Consider the following 15,789-nt stretch of genomic DNA (forward strand, 5'->3'; position numbering starts at 1 on the left):
GCCAACAAAGTATTTGTCTAAATGTCAATGTCTTATTGTGAATTCTTCAATCAGTACATTCATTAATGAATTCTTCTCTCTTATAATTCCACAGTGCCCAACTTACTAACAAGGCTACTTATGCCAAAACAGCCATACTTGTATTTCATATTAGTAATCAATTCATTTGTCTAAAAATACCAGAAACCACTCTTTGACATCAGGAGGTGGCTGTTATTCAATTTTCTTATGGTCAGTATTGTCTCTCAGCCTCATTTTTATTCTGTTGTCATAGATGACCACCTGCAAGGCAGTAGTGACCTTAAGCTAAAGTGTGTTAAAGTCCAACCAAAGATACCACCAAAACGAATTGCAGAAGCAGGTGACATACAAGTGTACAATCAGTGTCTTAACACATTCTGTAGTTACAGAAAGGCAAATTTTCTGTGCTCCCTCCCTTTCTTTAACACAAATAAACAAATAGGTTAACATGGCTATATCTCCACAGTTAAGTACAAAAATAATATATAGAAAAATATAGTATATCTCTAGCTAAATAAGAGAAAGTTCTTGCAGTATTGCACTAGGCCATGTGACGTACATCACATCCATAATGAGTCATGATGCCATCTGAAGTAAATGACATAGCCTCCTCCAGGGTCAGGAGTGTAGACACATTTCAAGTCTCCTCAGCCTATGTTTCCATCAAACCAATTTCCTCCCTAATAATAAATACAGTGCATCTACATAGGGCAGAACACATAACATTGCACTGCATATACTATTAATAAATTTCATTCTTCTGAATGACAATAGTTCGACTAATAGTTTTAAGAAATACATGTCCATTGCTTAATGCCATCTTCACATATTTCTTTTAGGAGCCCTAACTGTTGTTACAATTTTTGGCTCAGGTATGTCAAATGTTAATTTATCCTGTGTACTAGCTGACCAATATTTCCTTTTGAAACCACTTTCAAAATCATTCCATCATCTGAAGACTTCAGAATGGGCACTGCCACATTCTGATGCATCTCCTATCAAATAACCTAATGCAAAACCTGTTTTTTGTGAGTCTTCCCATTTACTTGGGAATGATCTAGAAACTACTTCTAAAAAATAAACAAGATGTGCTTCGCCCTCAGATTTAAATTTAGGAACTTACTTGGATAAATTTAAACCTGATCTTAGCGGGAATTCCTCCAGCTATTCTTTAGACACACCTACATTAGCATTGTTCCTCTTTTTTCAGTATCTGATTGTGCTTTCTCTAAAGCCTCCCACAATTTTTGAAATTTTTCTTTTTATTGTGCAGTACTATCCATAGAAGTAGTATGCTCACTAAAAGATTCCACAATGTCTTGTATCTTTTGCTGTACGAAATTGTGCAGTTGTTGCTCTAAACTGGTTAAGGTAGTATCTGGATTTAATGCCTACTAGCTTTCTGTGGTTTAATCTCTTTCTTGCATCATTGAGATTTCATCACTTACTACTTGGAAATTCTCCTTGAACTCTGTAAAATGACCTTTAAGTTTAGTAGTCACTGTAGTACTGTATCTACTGTTGCTGGTTGACTTTCGGTTAAAGTACTGACTTTATTTTCTAAAGAATCTACTCTCATTTCTTGTGTTATTGTATGAGACAGAAATTTTGTTTTAAAGGTTTTCTGCACTTTCTTATTTATGTTTTCCTCTAATTGCTTAATATACCCTTCTTGTAAATTCACTTTAGTGTTCTTAATATTTGTAATCTTTTACCATTAGCTTCTAATGTGTTCGTAAGACTAGTTGTTAATTTTGAAAGCCATGTAGGCATTTCTGATGGTGCCATGGATTCCACTGCTTTTGCTTCCATACATGCATAATGACCAGCTTATGTTAAATCTATTATAATATAAACTTATAGTTGAAGTAATTAATCACTGATAACTGAAACAAAATTATGACGCAAAATCTCACTGTTCCATTTGTCACAAAGTTTCACTGCCAGTACTGTGGACATAAAATGTTTGTATTTAACTCACCGGATGATGTGAACTGCATGCTGGTGATTGTTGACAGCAAACTGCTGATTCATAGCCGATGTGCTGCCAGTGATCAGCGTGTTGTGTTGCCAATGGGCTGCAGCTGGCTGCAATGTGTCGCAGAGCTGTGCAGGCTATTGATGAACTACTGCTGCTGGACCATGAAGCAATGCCGTAGCCTCGAAATATGCATTGGCTCATAACCAGATGTCATTTACAAAGGTGGCTATCTTCTCCAATCCCATCGTGAATTTATTTTTAGATTGCAAAAGTATGTAGTACGTGTTCAATGTTCATGTTGCACATACTCCATTGCAGTCGTTCTGGCTGGTGTTCACAAGTTTCCACAACTATTTCATCCATGAAATTACAATTAACGTCTCGAAATATTTGTTCAAGAAAATTTTGGATAACTTTTCTTCTATAACACCTTGAAATTTGTGTCACTTTATAAGTTCTCTTGTTGATTCATTGTTGCTCAAAGCAACATCTCATTTCTTCTTAATATTTTGTTAAAATATCTTCAAAATTTGTTCAATTTTCTTTTTAAAGTTTCTTTTTCAGTTATACACCACACTTCCGACACACTGTGAGGTCTCCACATGGAGTGAAATGGATAGTTGTGTATGCTAATTCTTGTAGCTAATAACTGATGCTTCTCTAAAAGTTCTCATAGTCCAGCTGTTCTGCATCAAGGCCATGAATGAACTAGATTTCGTTGGACTACTTCTTTCTGTAATGCGGTGCTGAAAGAAAACTCTTCACGACTCAGCTGTACTGAAATTATCAGTTTACTACTTTCTTCAATGATTCTTCTATTTTTGAACAACTCAGGTCAAACAAATGACAGATCCACTTTACAGTAACATTCTGAATAATGACAATCATTTAACTCAACATACATTGAAGCATTTTAAGGAATGTCGACCATCAGAATAAATCAGTTCAAAGACTGTCTTTATTTGTTCTGGCCCTTGAAAATGTTGTTGACCCTCTTGTTGTGAGGAGTTCACCACACCTTCCATATGTACCACCCATCATCCATAACCAGTGACCTTCTTTTTTCATATTTGATTGTGGATTTTGGCTGCTGCATGTCCATATAATGTCCGCACTTTCTGTGCATACAGATACGAGGGTGCACACAGTTTTTTTTACGCTGCGCCAAGTTAACATAGAACACCATCACCTTTGGTTACTGTAAGAAAACACAGTGGAACACGATGTTCTAATGAACAGCAGGTTACACAACAAGTGTTATTCTTGTAATTAGTAATACAGTCTAAGGAAGAAAAAGAAAAAAAAGTACACAAAGAAGGAATTATTCAAATAGGATGGAAGTGATATACATTTACAGGCAAACAAATGACTACAACGTCAGAAAAATTGGAGGATTTATTCAAGAGAAAGAACTTCACAAATTGAGCAAGTCACTAATGCATGTGTCCACCTGTGGTGCTTATGCAGGCAGTTATTCGGTTTGGCATTTTGATTGATAGAGTTGGTGGATGTCCTCCTGACGGGTATCATGCCAAATTCTGTCCAACTGGTGCATTAGATCATCAAAATCCTGACCTGGTTGGAAGGTCCTGAACATAATACTCCAGAAGTTCTCAGTTGGGGAGAGACCCAGTGACCTTTCTGGCCAGGGTACAGTTTGACAAGCAAGAAGACAAGCAATAGAAACTCTCATGCGTGAAAAACGTGAATGCTGAAATGTAAGCCCAGGATGGCTTGCCATGAAGGACAACAAAATAAGGTGTAGAATATGTCAATGTACTGCTGTGCTGTAAGGGTGCCATGGATGATAACCAAAGGGATGCTGCTATGAAATGAAATGGCACCCCAGACCATCACTTCTGGCTGTCACTGTATGGCAGGCAACAATCAGGATGGTATCCCATCACTGTTCTAGTTGTACTCAGACACTTCTTCACAGGTCATTGGAGCTCAGTTTGAAGCGGGACTCATCACTGAAGACAGTTCTACTACTGTCAATGTGATTTCAGGCTGAATGTACCCGACACCACTGCAAACAGGCTTGTTGGTGTTCAGAGGTCAACGGTAGTCAGTGCAAGGGGCACTGTGAGCTCAGCCACTTTCTGTGGGCTGCCTATTAATGGTCCTTGTGCTCATTGCAGCACCAAATCCAGAGCTGTTAGTGCCTCACTGACAACTGCTCAATCCTCATGCTCTGTCGCCTCTCTAGGTCTAGCCCTTCCTTCTCAATGCTGTGCCCAGCCATGGTTCACCCATTGCTGCTAACATTGTCAAATAGGGGCATCACTCCTATTCAAGTATCAACTGATTTGCCAACTACACCGACTGGCTTCTTTGAGCTCAACTACACACCCTCTCTAATGCTGACATCTGTGTATATTGTTCCCGTGCCTGTCTGCGAGGCATAGTTACTGTCAAACTGGATACACGGAATGAAATTCTCAAAGATGTTATTCCCTGGTATTGACATGTCCCCTGCTTACTATCACTGCAAGCTGCACAGTGACATTGCGCTGCAGCATCACACATCCATCCATCTGCCACCAAATTTTACAATTTTCCATTTTCCATTGATACCTGTGTGAATATCTATTTGTGACCAATTTGCATAATTCCTTCACGGTGCATCGTTTTTTTGTCTTAGAGTGTCAATGTGTTGCCACTAAAACAGCTCTCAGATTTATGTGGCCCCTCAAGTATCTCCATTTACTTCAGTTTACCTTAGTCAGACTGAGAGGTGTGTTTTGATAGTTCAGTTGATATATCATTGCTCACAAAAAAAAAGAAAAATTGAAGTTCAAGTCCAGAGTACGTAGTTTTGAGGTGTGTAGAAGCTCAATTTATTTCTTTACATCCATTTTCAGCCATTGTGGTGGTATGGTATACAATATTCTTGTGTGGTAGAACCAAAAGTTGCAAAACCAAAACCTACACATGTAACAACTGACACAGAAATACGATGTGGTTATATTACTAGCTGATTAGTTAAGTGTATCAATTTGAAAATTCGCTAAAGAAAATAAAAGCTTTCTTATGAGACAGAACTGCTGGCCAATACTTACATTCAGACAAAAAGTACCTGTATTTAGTTGTTGCAAAAGGTTGTAGTGTGTTTCCAGAAGTTTAATGAACACAACTGATACACTTAAAGAGACTTTAGTCATCAATAATGTATTCTCCTTCCCTATTTGCAACGGTCTGCCAACAATAGTGTAACTTTTTGATTCCGCAACTGTAAAAAAATTGTGGTTCTTAGAGAAAGAAGTATTTTAGCCACATTTCGAGCTCAATCTCATTGGGAAAGGAATTTCGGTGTGGGTTGTTTGATAGAGAGCAGAAAAAAAGAAAATATGAGGGTGCAAGAATAATGTAGTTGCGGAATGACTTCCCACTCCAACTCCAGTGTATGTATATAACTTTATGTTGTCTTCCTGTTCATTTTTCTTGGTTTTCGAGTGCAAGACATCTCAGTTGTTGACAATAAAGGTCAGCAATGAGGGTTGCACCCCATTGAAACAGTTTGGTAGTACTCCACACTGCCACTATTCCACCATATGTATGACATTATCTTTTGTGGATACACACGGGTCTTTGTGTGGGTATTTGCTGCTTTGTTTGGGTGCAGCCATTGATTTCATTTTGATACATTAGCATAAAGATGCCATTTCTCATCACTAATGATACAGGATAGGAACAGTCCGTGTTGTTCACAAACCAGTTGATGACGAGCAAGCAGAGATACACACATGGCCACGTGTTGATTTTTGTGATTTTGGCTTAGAGCATGCAGTACCCACACACCTGATTTTTTATCCTTTGTCATTGCATGCAACTGTTGCATGATGGTGGCATGATCACAGTCCATCATATTTGATAGTTCTTGAGTACACTACTGTGGATCATTGCATTTAAACAATTCCTGAACTCCAAGAATCCCTAACATCAAAACCATGATCCTTAAAATGAGAAAATCATTTTCTTGGCATGCTCTGTCTAGTGGCATTATGCCCATACACTGCACAAATGTTTCTGACTGCCTCAGCAGCTTTCATCCCTCTGTTGTTGCTGTGATCTATCATTTGAAAGTCAAACAGAAGAATATGTTGGAAATGGTTCTGATTTCTCGACTTGGCACTCGATTTTCTAATGTCCACAGCCCCACTCACTATCTCCAAATGAAAAAATGACAATAAGTAATCACAAATAGAAATTCAGCCCCATAATGGAGTGGAATACGGGATGAAAAGTTTTATGAAATTATATCATTATGAAAGCATTTTCAAAGCTAAATCTATGGAAATTTGTATTTGGCATCTCTGTAAGAAATAAAATAAAATAAAGTAAACATGTTTCACAGCTTTTGTAAATTCAGCATCTAAGGGGATGAAAATTTTTAAAATAATATTTCTTATATTAAAAATTTTGAAGCCAAATCTATGAAAATTGGTATTTCACTTCTCAGTTAGATATAAAGAAGTATGTGGTTAAGGGATGAAAGTATCTATGGAAATATCATTACTAGAACACAAAAAACATGTTTAACAGGGACCTTGGACTCCAGCTGCTGGAATCATTTTTTAGTCAGAAGTACATTCAGAAAAGACCACCCTTCGATGGCCTTAATTAGTGTGAAAAGTTTAGAAAGTGTTGTAATTTATGAATGTAAAAACTCTATTACAGGAAAACAAAACAAAAATCTTTGCAGACCACGCAGTCTACGTAAATGAAGCAGCATGTGCTAAGTTAGTGTTGTCATATTGTGCTGCAGACTATGTCATTAAAATTACCTTCCTGCCCGTTGACATTTGGACCATTCCTTGTCTTATTCAGTTCAATTTTGAGTGGACTTATCTGCATACTTCCTTCTCCTACTGATGTGTGCCTTATATCTCCTGGTAATACAATTTCTGTTGTTGATACTGCCCCCACAAATCTACTCTTTCCTGCATGTACATTTGCCACTACTTCAAATATTGCTGGAAGGCCATTCAGTAACTCACTATTATAAAAGCTTGAAACACTCAGAACCACATCTTCTAATACTCTTGTATCATTTCCTTCTGCATTTTCTTCTTTTTTGTCTGGATCAATCTTATCATCTCCATGAACTATAATGTCTTCTCTGACTGACCGGACTGTTCTACCACCAGTGGCATTGTTATCTAACTTAACTGGTGTGTTGTCCCTTTTTTCATTATGATCCGCAGGCTCGTTCAAGTTGAACTTCCTGCTTACCTTGATCATTCACTGTTGCGGATCACTTAATACACACTGGTGAGGAGAGGTGGGCTACAGAGTGGTGCAGCAGCTGTCATTGTGGGAAAGCTGGACGGGTGTAGAAATGATGAGCAAATAAGCAAATACAGTAAACAAAAGCTTTACTTAAGTGGTAGCTTTCTCCAAGCGCAAATAATGCAGCAAGAAACAGAGTCCAGCTAATACAGTAGTGACAAGTATGTGGATCTTTGAACTAAAACACGAACAGTGGTGTCAGAGTTGCAGCTAGGTGATGTCTGCATAGCATCACTTAGTGAAGTGGCTCGGAGTGAGAGTGGGCCGTGTGGCTGCTGCCGGGGGTCCTATATTGCAGCAGCAGAGCTGCAGGAGGTGTGGCTCAGCAGACACACACCATTGGGTCTGCCAGATCCCGCACAATTACTGTCGGTGTCTGATGGAAACTTGCATTGCCATTGCCAACTTTGAGAGACAGTTGGGGTTGTATCAGCACTTTATACTACATTCACCTTAATCATAAGGCAATCTGATAACACAACCAGACTTGGCCCAAACTATCATTGTCACTGATGTTTTTACCTATGATTTCTGATCACTGCCAGTAGAGGGTTCTCCATGGCGTATGTAAGAATAGTACTAGTGGGGGGAATGGAGTTGATGGGAAACGTTGCAGGTTCAGTGCATCTGAATGGAGTGTACTGATATCATTTCATGCCATTGCAGCTTCATTAATTTCATTTTTATCAGTACGTTGTGCCAGACTCAGAAAAAAAGAGGCAGGGAAATGTACAACGTATTTAGCAGTGTGCAAAGCAGTAAAATATGTCATTAATTTATATATCTGTTAATTTCTATATCTGTCATGTTCCGAGTACAGAACTCAGTGTTTATTAAAATTTTAATAATGAACTGGAATTCAATTGCCTCCATCTACATTATTTGTTTTTTATCTGTTAGAATTGCTAATTATGACAGTTCTTTTGCAGCAGACAGTCTCTCTGGTGTCAGCTTAGAGGACAAACTTCCTGTCAGTAACTTGCACCAACATAGCCTTTCTGTGAATGCTGCAGCTTCAAGAATAACAGGGGAAAATTCTGAGACACTCTCCACTGGATCTTTGATTGTGCCCACTGTCTCTTCTGTAAGTAGAACAAGCATTTTTATATTTCCGATTACTTGAACTGAAAAAAATACAGTGCACAATTGAGCCACTCAGAAAATTAGCATGAGGGTACTCCAGATCATAAAAAATTCTTCATATGATACAATATATTTATTTACTAAATCTTGTTGGAAAATTATTGTCACTAACATAACAATTTTATCATTTCAGAACCAGGAGCAAAGCACCAATTCTACGGATGTTACAGTGGAATATCAAATCATTGAAAATAAATCTTATAGCAAAAATCTGATTGCCGATCCTGACAGTAGGAGAATTTATGGTAGTAATATACCAGATGTCATTAAAATGCACCATGATGGCCATTCCCAGGGCTTTGAAAATAATTGTAAAGCTGACACAAAAATGTATTGTAGTGTAAAACAATATTCAGAGATGTTACATGGTGAGAAAATACTGCAGAAAAAGGAAGAAACCAAAATAACGCAGGAATGTCCTGGAAAAACTGTTGATTGTGCATGTTCCTCATTGGTGCCAAAAACGCCCCAGACATCAAAAAGAAAAGACGTTGTGGATGAAGTACAGTGTACTAATAGTGAAACAGTATTCCATGACAACAGAAATATTCAAAGTGTGAAACGTAGAGCTACTACCCAGTACTCTGAGAGGGGAGGTCTGGAGAGTGCGCGGTTATTTAAGAGTAATGAAGAAAGAGAATTTATTGAAAGAGAGAACAGACAGTTAACTGAAAATTTATCATCTGTGTTTGTGAAAGGTGCAGAACAAAATATATTGTGGTGCTCAGAGAATTGCTCATTGGACTTTGCGAAAGATTGTGTGCTCCATTCTCATTGCCAAGGTAGGACAGAAAATTATTCTGCAGTAGAACCGTATACATGTCACTGTAAAGTATATTCTGGCATCAGCCTCTCGTTAAAATGGAAGTTATACCTCAACAAATGTATTGACTCTTCTCCGTGTATAGCTTCGTACAAAAGGTAAATGAACAAAAAAAATTGCCACATTTGTAAAACCGTATAGTTTTTACTTTTGTTTCTTACTCATAATTGTGTTCTATTACTCTCTCATGTGCCTCTTCGCATTCCATGTCAGCAGATTTTTTTTTTTTAAAGTCTGGTATTCCATTGTGCATGTTTTCTTTCCAGAAGCATAACTCCTATCCCATACAACACATTATCTCCTCCCGAAATTATCCTGGCCTCAGCCTATGGTAACCTACTGTCCCTGCACCCTCCACCCAACAGTTTCCATCCCCTCTGTCCTGTCACCTGCTTCGTATCCTCATCTCCCACCCTCTTTGTTTTGTGTGCTGCCAACACACTCATCTAGCTTTCCCCTTCCCCTTCTCCATTCCTCTATCCCTCTTCTTTTGCCACCTTACTCCCCCACAGCCTCCCGATGCTGCACCTTTTGGTAGTCTAGTCTCTGCACAATCTGCCAGACAACACTCTTCTCTTCCCCAACCCATATCCTGCTATCCCTTCCTCTTCCCCTCTCCTGCCCCTTCAGACTGCTGCTTTTGTTCTGTATGACAGTTTCAGTCCAGTCTGTGCTGCCAGAGATGGCAATCGTGTGTATGAGGTGTACTTGTTTGTGTGAATAAAAATGTGTGTGTGTGTGTGTGTGTGTGTGTGTGTGTGTGTGTGTGTGTGTGTGTGTTTCCTTTTCTGATGAAGGCTTTGGCTGAAAGCCAATGTGTAACTGTCTTATAGTTGTGCCTGTCTACAGCTCTGTGTGTCATGTTTGTGGTGGGTAATAATATATCTTTTTGTTATGATGTTGAATGTTGATATGACATACTAACTGCGCCTGACCTTGTGAAGACCCCAGTACTGGAATGGTCGCACAATGCTCCAGTGGTGACACACTCTGAATGTTTTGTGCATATTAACACTAAACCATTCATACTTGGAGGGGGATAGTGAGTCTATTGATATGTGGAAGGTAATAGTGAGCCTAAGCTGACATTCATTGAAGACACTCTTGTCAGATTTCATTGGTGGCAAATGAAATGTTGTAATAATGCGTATTCTTCTTTGATTTCACTGTTACTTGCAATTCCCACACTAAAGTGATTTTAATAACCCAACAAAAGGGAAGCATGATAATCTGTTTCACTGGGGAAGAAAATGGATGTATCAAAATCTTAATTGTAACCTTGTCACTTTCATGGCTGTAATGTGAATCCATTCAGGACAACTGTAGAAAGATTTTAATATATTTGTTGAAAATATTTAAACTTCTCATGATGAGTATATTGAATAAAGATGCCCATTATTAAGACAACATTGTTAAAAGGAGAATTAATATTACCCATAGCATCAACTGCAGATTCGTGAAACTGAGGGACATACTCTATTGAGAAAGTTCCATACTTGAACACTGGCCATATGGTTATTTCAGCAATGTAACAGGCTTGTATTTCTTTTTCTTTGGCAGTGGTGTCCCTATAACCATTTGTGGGGTGGATGTGCAGCAGTCATTGATTGGCCATTTTAAAAACTCTTGAAGACTCATCACTGGAATTGAATGTATAAATATCTGCATAATTTTGTTAAGAATTATCAGAACATAATACTATGGGTTTCTCAAGTACATGGTATGCTTTTAGCATGAAATAGCAGACCAGTATTTCAACTATTCCATAATTTGTGGATATTTCTGAGAGGACCATAATAGCTTTGTGGAAAGGGTACAACTTTTTAATACAAAAAATATATGGATGGCAGTTTAAAGATGAACTAATGTTACTGTTTTATGGGTGTTGCATATCATGATGGGATTTTGCAAATGTGATGAATTATTGTAACCAGTCCTTGTGCAGAACATGAATATTACAAACAACTAAATTTTTTTAATTACTTGAAACATTTACCCCAAGTTGGATGTACTTGATTCTGACTGCCAAGTTGAATCACTGCAGAGTCTTCAACACTATTACAGACAGGAAGTTGGATTTTTCCTCAGTAAGCAGTAGTAGCAGCAAAATATTTCACAGCTGGTGGCATAGTATCAAGTATGTAAGCAGTACACATGAGAAAACTCTATAAATATCTACTCAGAAGGGATGCAATTAAAAACAGGAGATGCAACGTCATTGTACCCTATATATCTATCATAGTCTCCTTAAGATTTTTGTGTGATCTATCTTAATAAACAGTGAATAGTGTGGAACAGTACTAAACACCTTTGTGGAAGTATAAGAACACAGAATCTAAATCTTTACCTGCTTGTGTTATTTGCAAATCATTGTGTGTGAAAAGAGCGACTTGTGTTGCACGTTAGTGAATTTTTCTGAACCAGTACTGATTCTGTGAGATAAACTTTTTTTTTCTCAATTGATTCCATAATGTTTGTAGTATGCTCTAGGATTTAACAACAGTCAGTGTTAAACATATTGGTCTGAAATTTTGTGCATCCCTTCTTTTATCTTTCTTGGTTGCAGGATTGGCCAAATTCGGTGGCCACATGCAAAGACTTTCTGATTGGTAGTGGAAGGACAGCCAATACTCTTTTTCTAGTGACATGGAACTATTCATTGTGCAAGAGATTCTGAATAAATATGAGTTATAAAAGGGGCCATGTCTCCAACGTGCTTAGTGCAAAACCTTATGGAAATTAAGTCAGGCCCTCATGTTTAGCTCACTTTGAGTAGTCTTAATTGTTTTCAGCTCCAGGAATGCATATTTCCATATTACCATTCATTCGTTGATACATTGTGTCCCATGAAGGATAATTTTCAAGGAAGTTGAACAAGTCAAGGTAGACATTAACAAAAGACAAGCAAATCATAGAAACTTAATCTGTACACCGTTAAACTATCACTATAGTGCTCGATGCTCTTTGTGCTTATGATAGATATGTGTAATGTAGTAAATTAGAAAGAAAGCTGCTGTTTCCTCAGTTGTATTAAGTAGCTGTCATTAATCTCCAATTAGTAGCTTAATGTGGACTTAATTACATTGGTATTTTTCAGAGGAAATTGGTATGTATTTCTGCATATGCAGTGTATAATAGAGGGAAACATTCCACGTGGGAAAAATATATCTAAAAACAAAGATGATGAGACTTACCAAACAAAAGCGCTGGCAGGTCGATAGACACACAAACAAACACAAACATACACACAAAATTCCAGCCCTCGCAACCAACGGCCGCCCCGCCAGGAAAGAGGGAAGGAGAGGGAAAGACGAAAGGATGTCGGTTTCAAGGGAGAGGGTAAGGAGTCATTCCAATCCCGGGAGCGGAAAGACTCACCCTAGGGGGAAAAAAAGGACGAGTACACACACACACACACACACACACACACACACACACACACATCCACACATATAAAGACACAAGCTTGTGTCTTTATATGTGTGGACGGGACGGACACGCACGCCCATGCGAGTGCACACTCGTCCCCCCCCCCCCCCCCCCCAAGGCAAGCCCCCCACCCCCGGGACCGGAATGACTCCCTACCCTCCCCCCAAACCCATCCCCCCCCCGTCCCTCCCCCCCTGTTGTTTTTATATTTTTACTAGCTGTACCCAGCCACATGTTGCTATGACTCAGTCTGGTTAAATGGTAAAGAAAGAAAAGAGGAAGCTCACAATCTAATATGTATGAGAAATTGGATATACAACTAATCTTCTTCTCCTCCCTGTCTCTGGCCACCCTCTCCTCCCCTCTCTTTGTCCATATCATCCTGCCCCCCCCCCCCCCCCTTCCATCTCCTCCTGGCCCCTTTCTCTGTCCAGCTCCTCCTTCCTGCTTTCTAGAGTCATTCCAATCCCGGGAGCGGAAAGACTTACCTTAGGGGAAAAAAAGGACAGGCGTACACTCGCGCGCGCGCACACACACACACACACACACACACACACACACACACACACACACACACACACATATCCGTCCGCACATACACATACATGGATATGTGCTGTGTGTGTGTGTGTGTGTGTGTGTGTGTGTGTGTGTGCTGCGCGCGCGCGCGAGTGTACACCTGTCCTTTTTTCCCCCTAAGGTAAGTCTTTCCGCTCCCGGAATTGGAATGACTCTTTACCCTCTACCTTAAAACCCACATCCTTTTGTCTTTCCCTCTCCTTCCCTCTTTCCTGATGAAGCAACCGTTGGTTGCGAAAGCTTGAATTTTGTGTGTATGTTTGTGTGTCTATCAACCTGTCAGCGCTTTCGTTTGGTAAGTCACATCATCTTTGTTTTATTGTATATACACTCCTGGAAATGGAAAAAAGAACACATTGACACCGGTGTGTCAGACCCACCATACTTGCTCCGGACACTGCGAGAGGGCTGTACAAGCAATGATCACACGCATGGCACAGCGGACACACCAGGAACCGCGGTGTTGGCTGTCGAATGGCGCTAGCTGCGCAGCATTTGTGCATCGCCGCCGTCAGTGTCAGCCAGTTTGCCGTGGCATACGGAGCTCCATCGCAGTCTTTAACACTGGTAGCATGCCGCGACAGCGTGGACGTGAACCGTATGTGCAGTTGACGGACTTTGAGCAAGGGCGTATAGTGGGCATGCGGGAGGCCGGGTGGACGTACCACCGAATTGCTCAACACGTGGGGCGTGAGGTCTCCACAGTACATCGATGTTGTCGCCAGTGGTCGGCGGAAGGTGCACGTGCCCGTCGACCTGGGACCGGACCGCAGCGACGTACGGATGCACGCCAAGACCGTAGGATCCTACGCAGTGCCGTAGGGGACCGCACCGCCACTTCCCAGCAAATTAGGGACACTGTTGCTCCTGGGGTATCGGCGAGGACCATTCGCAACCGTCTCCATGAAGCTGGGCTACGGTCCCGCACACCGTTAGGCCGTCTTCCGCTCACGCCCCAACATTGTGCAGCCCGCCTCCAGTGGTGTCGCGACAGGCGTGAATGGAGGGACGAATGGAGACGTGTCATCTTCAGCGATGAGAGTCGCTTCTGCCTTGGTGCCAATGATGGTCGTATGCGTGTTTGGCGCCGTGCAGGTGAGCGCCACAATCAGGACTGCATACGACCGAGGCACACAGGGCCAACACCCGGCATCATGGTGTGGGGAGCGATCTCCTACACTGGCCGTACACCACTGGTGATCGTCGAGGGGACACTGAATAGTGCACGGTACATCCAAACCGTCATCGAACCCATCGTTCTACCATTCCTAGACCGGCAAGGGAACTTGCTGTTCCAACAGGACAATGCACGTCCGCATGTATCCTGTGCCACCCAACGTGCTCTAGAAGGTGTAAGTCAACTACCCTGGCCAGCAAGATCTCCGGATCTGTCCCCCATTGAGCATGTTTGGGACTGGATGAAGCGTCGTCTCACGCAGTCTGCACGTCCAGCACGAACGCTGGTCCAACTGAGGCGCCAGGTGGAAATGGCATGGCAAGCCGTTCCACAGGACTACATCCAGCATCTCTACGATCGTCTCCATGGGAGAATAGCAGCCTGCATTGCTGCGAAAGGTGGATATACACTGTACTAGTGCCGACATTGTGCATGCTCCGTTGCCTGTGTCTATGTGCCTGTGGTTCTGTCAGTGTGATCATGTGATGTATCTGACCCCAAAAATGTGTCAGTAAAGTTTCCCCTTCCTGGGACAATGAATTCACGGTGTTCTTATTTCAATTTCCAGGAGTGTATATAAAATAGAGGGAAACATTCCACATGGGAAAAATATATCTAAAAACAAAGATGATGAGAATTACCAAACAAAAGCGCTGGCAGGTCGATAGACACACAAACAAACACAAACATACACATATCCATCTGCACATACACAGACACAAGCAGACATTTGTAAAGGCAAAGAGTTTGGGCAGAGATGTCAGTCGAGGCGGAAGTAAAGAGGCAAAGATATTGTTGAAAGACAGGTGAGGTATGAGTGGCGGCAACTTGAAATTAGCGGGGGTTGAGGCCTGGCCGATAACGAGAAGAGAGGATATATTGAAGGGCAAGTTCCCATCTCCGGAGTTCTGACAGGTTGGTGTTAGTGGGAGGTATCCAGATAACCCGGACGGTGTAACACTGTGCCAAGATGTGCTGGCCGTGCACCAAGGCATGTTTAGCCACAGGGTGATCCTCATTACCAACAAACACTGTCTGCCTGTGTCCATTCATGCAAATGGACAGTTTGTTGCTGATCATTCCCACATAGAAAGCTTCACAGTGTAGGCAGGTCAGTTGGTAAATCACGTGGGTGCTTTCACATGTGGCTCTGCCTTTAATCGTGTACACCTTCCGGGTTACAGGACTGGAGTAGGTGGTGGTGGGAGGGTGCATGGGACAGGTTTTACACCAGGGGCGGTTGCAAGGGTAGGAGCCAGAGGGTAGGGAAGGTGGTTTTGGGATTTCATAGGGATGAACCAAGAAGTTATGAAGGTTAGGTGGACGGCTGAAAGACACTCTTGG

The 15,789-nt window shown here is 41.0% G+C and overlaps 1 protein-coding gene across 2 annotated transcripts in view; it reads left to right on the top strand.

Annotated features, from left to right (window-relative positions):
- LOC126176933 (beta-alanine-activating enzyme) overlaps window positions 1-15,789 on the top strand; it is a 178,095-nt gene that overhangs the window by 100,823 nt on the left and 61,483 nt on the right. Inside the window, exons 8-9 of one of the 2 annotated variants that reach the window (XM_049924124.1) lie at window positions 8,224-8,378; window positions 8,571-9,358. In XM_049924124.1, coding sequence (XP_049780081.1) covers window positions 8,224-8,378; window positions 8,571-9,358 — 943 coding nt within the window. The remainder of the gene's footprint in view (window positions 1-8,223; window positions 8,379-8,570; window positions 9,359-15,789) is intronic. The other variant, XM_049924125.1, reaches the window with a different exon arrangement.

The sequence above is a fragment of the Schistocerca cancellata genome, chromosome 3 (genome assembly GCF_023864275.1).
Source record: "Schistocerca cancellata isolate TAMUIC-IGC-003103 chromosome 3, iqSchCanc2.1, whole genome shotgun sequence".
Classification (NCBI taxonomy): domain Eukaryota; kingdom Metazoa; phylum Arthropoda; class Insecta; order Orthoptera; family Acrididae; genus Schistocerca; species Schistocerca cancellata.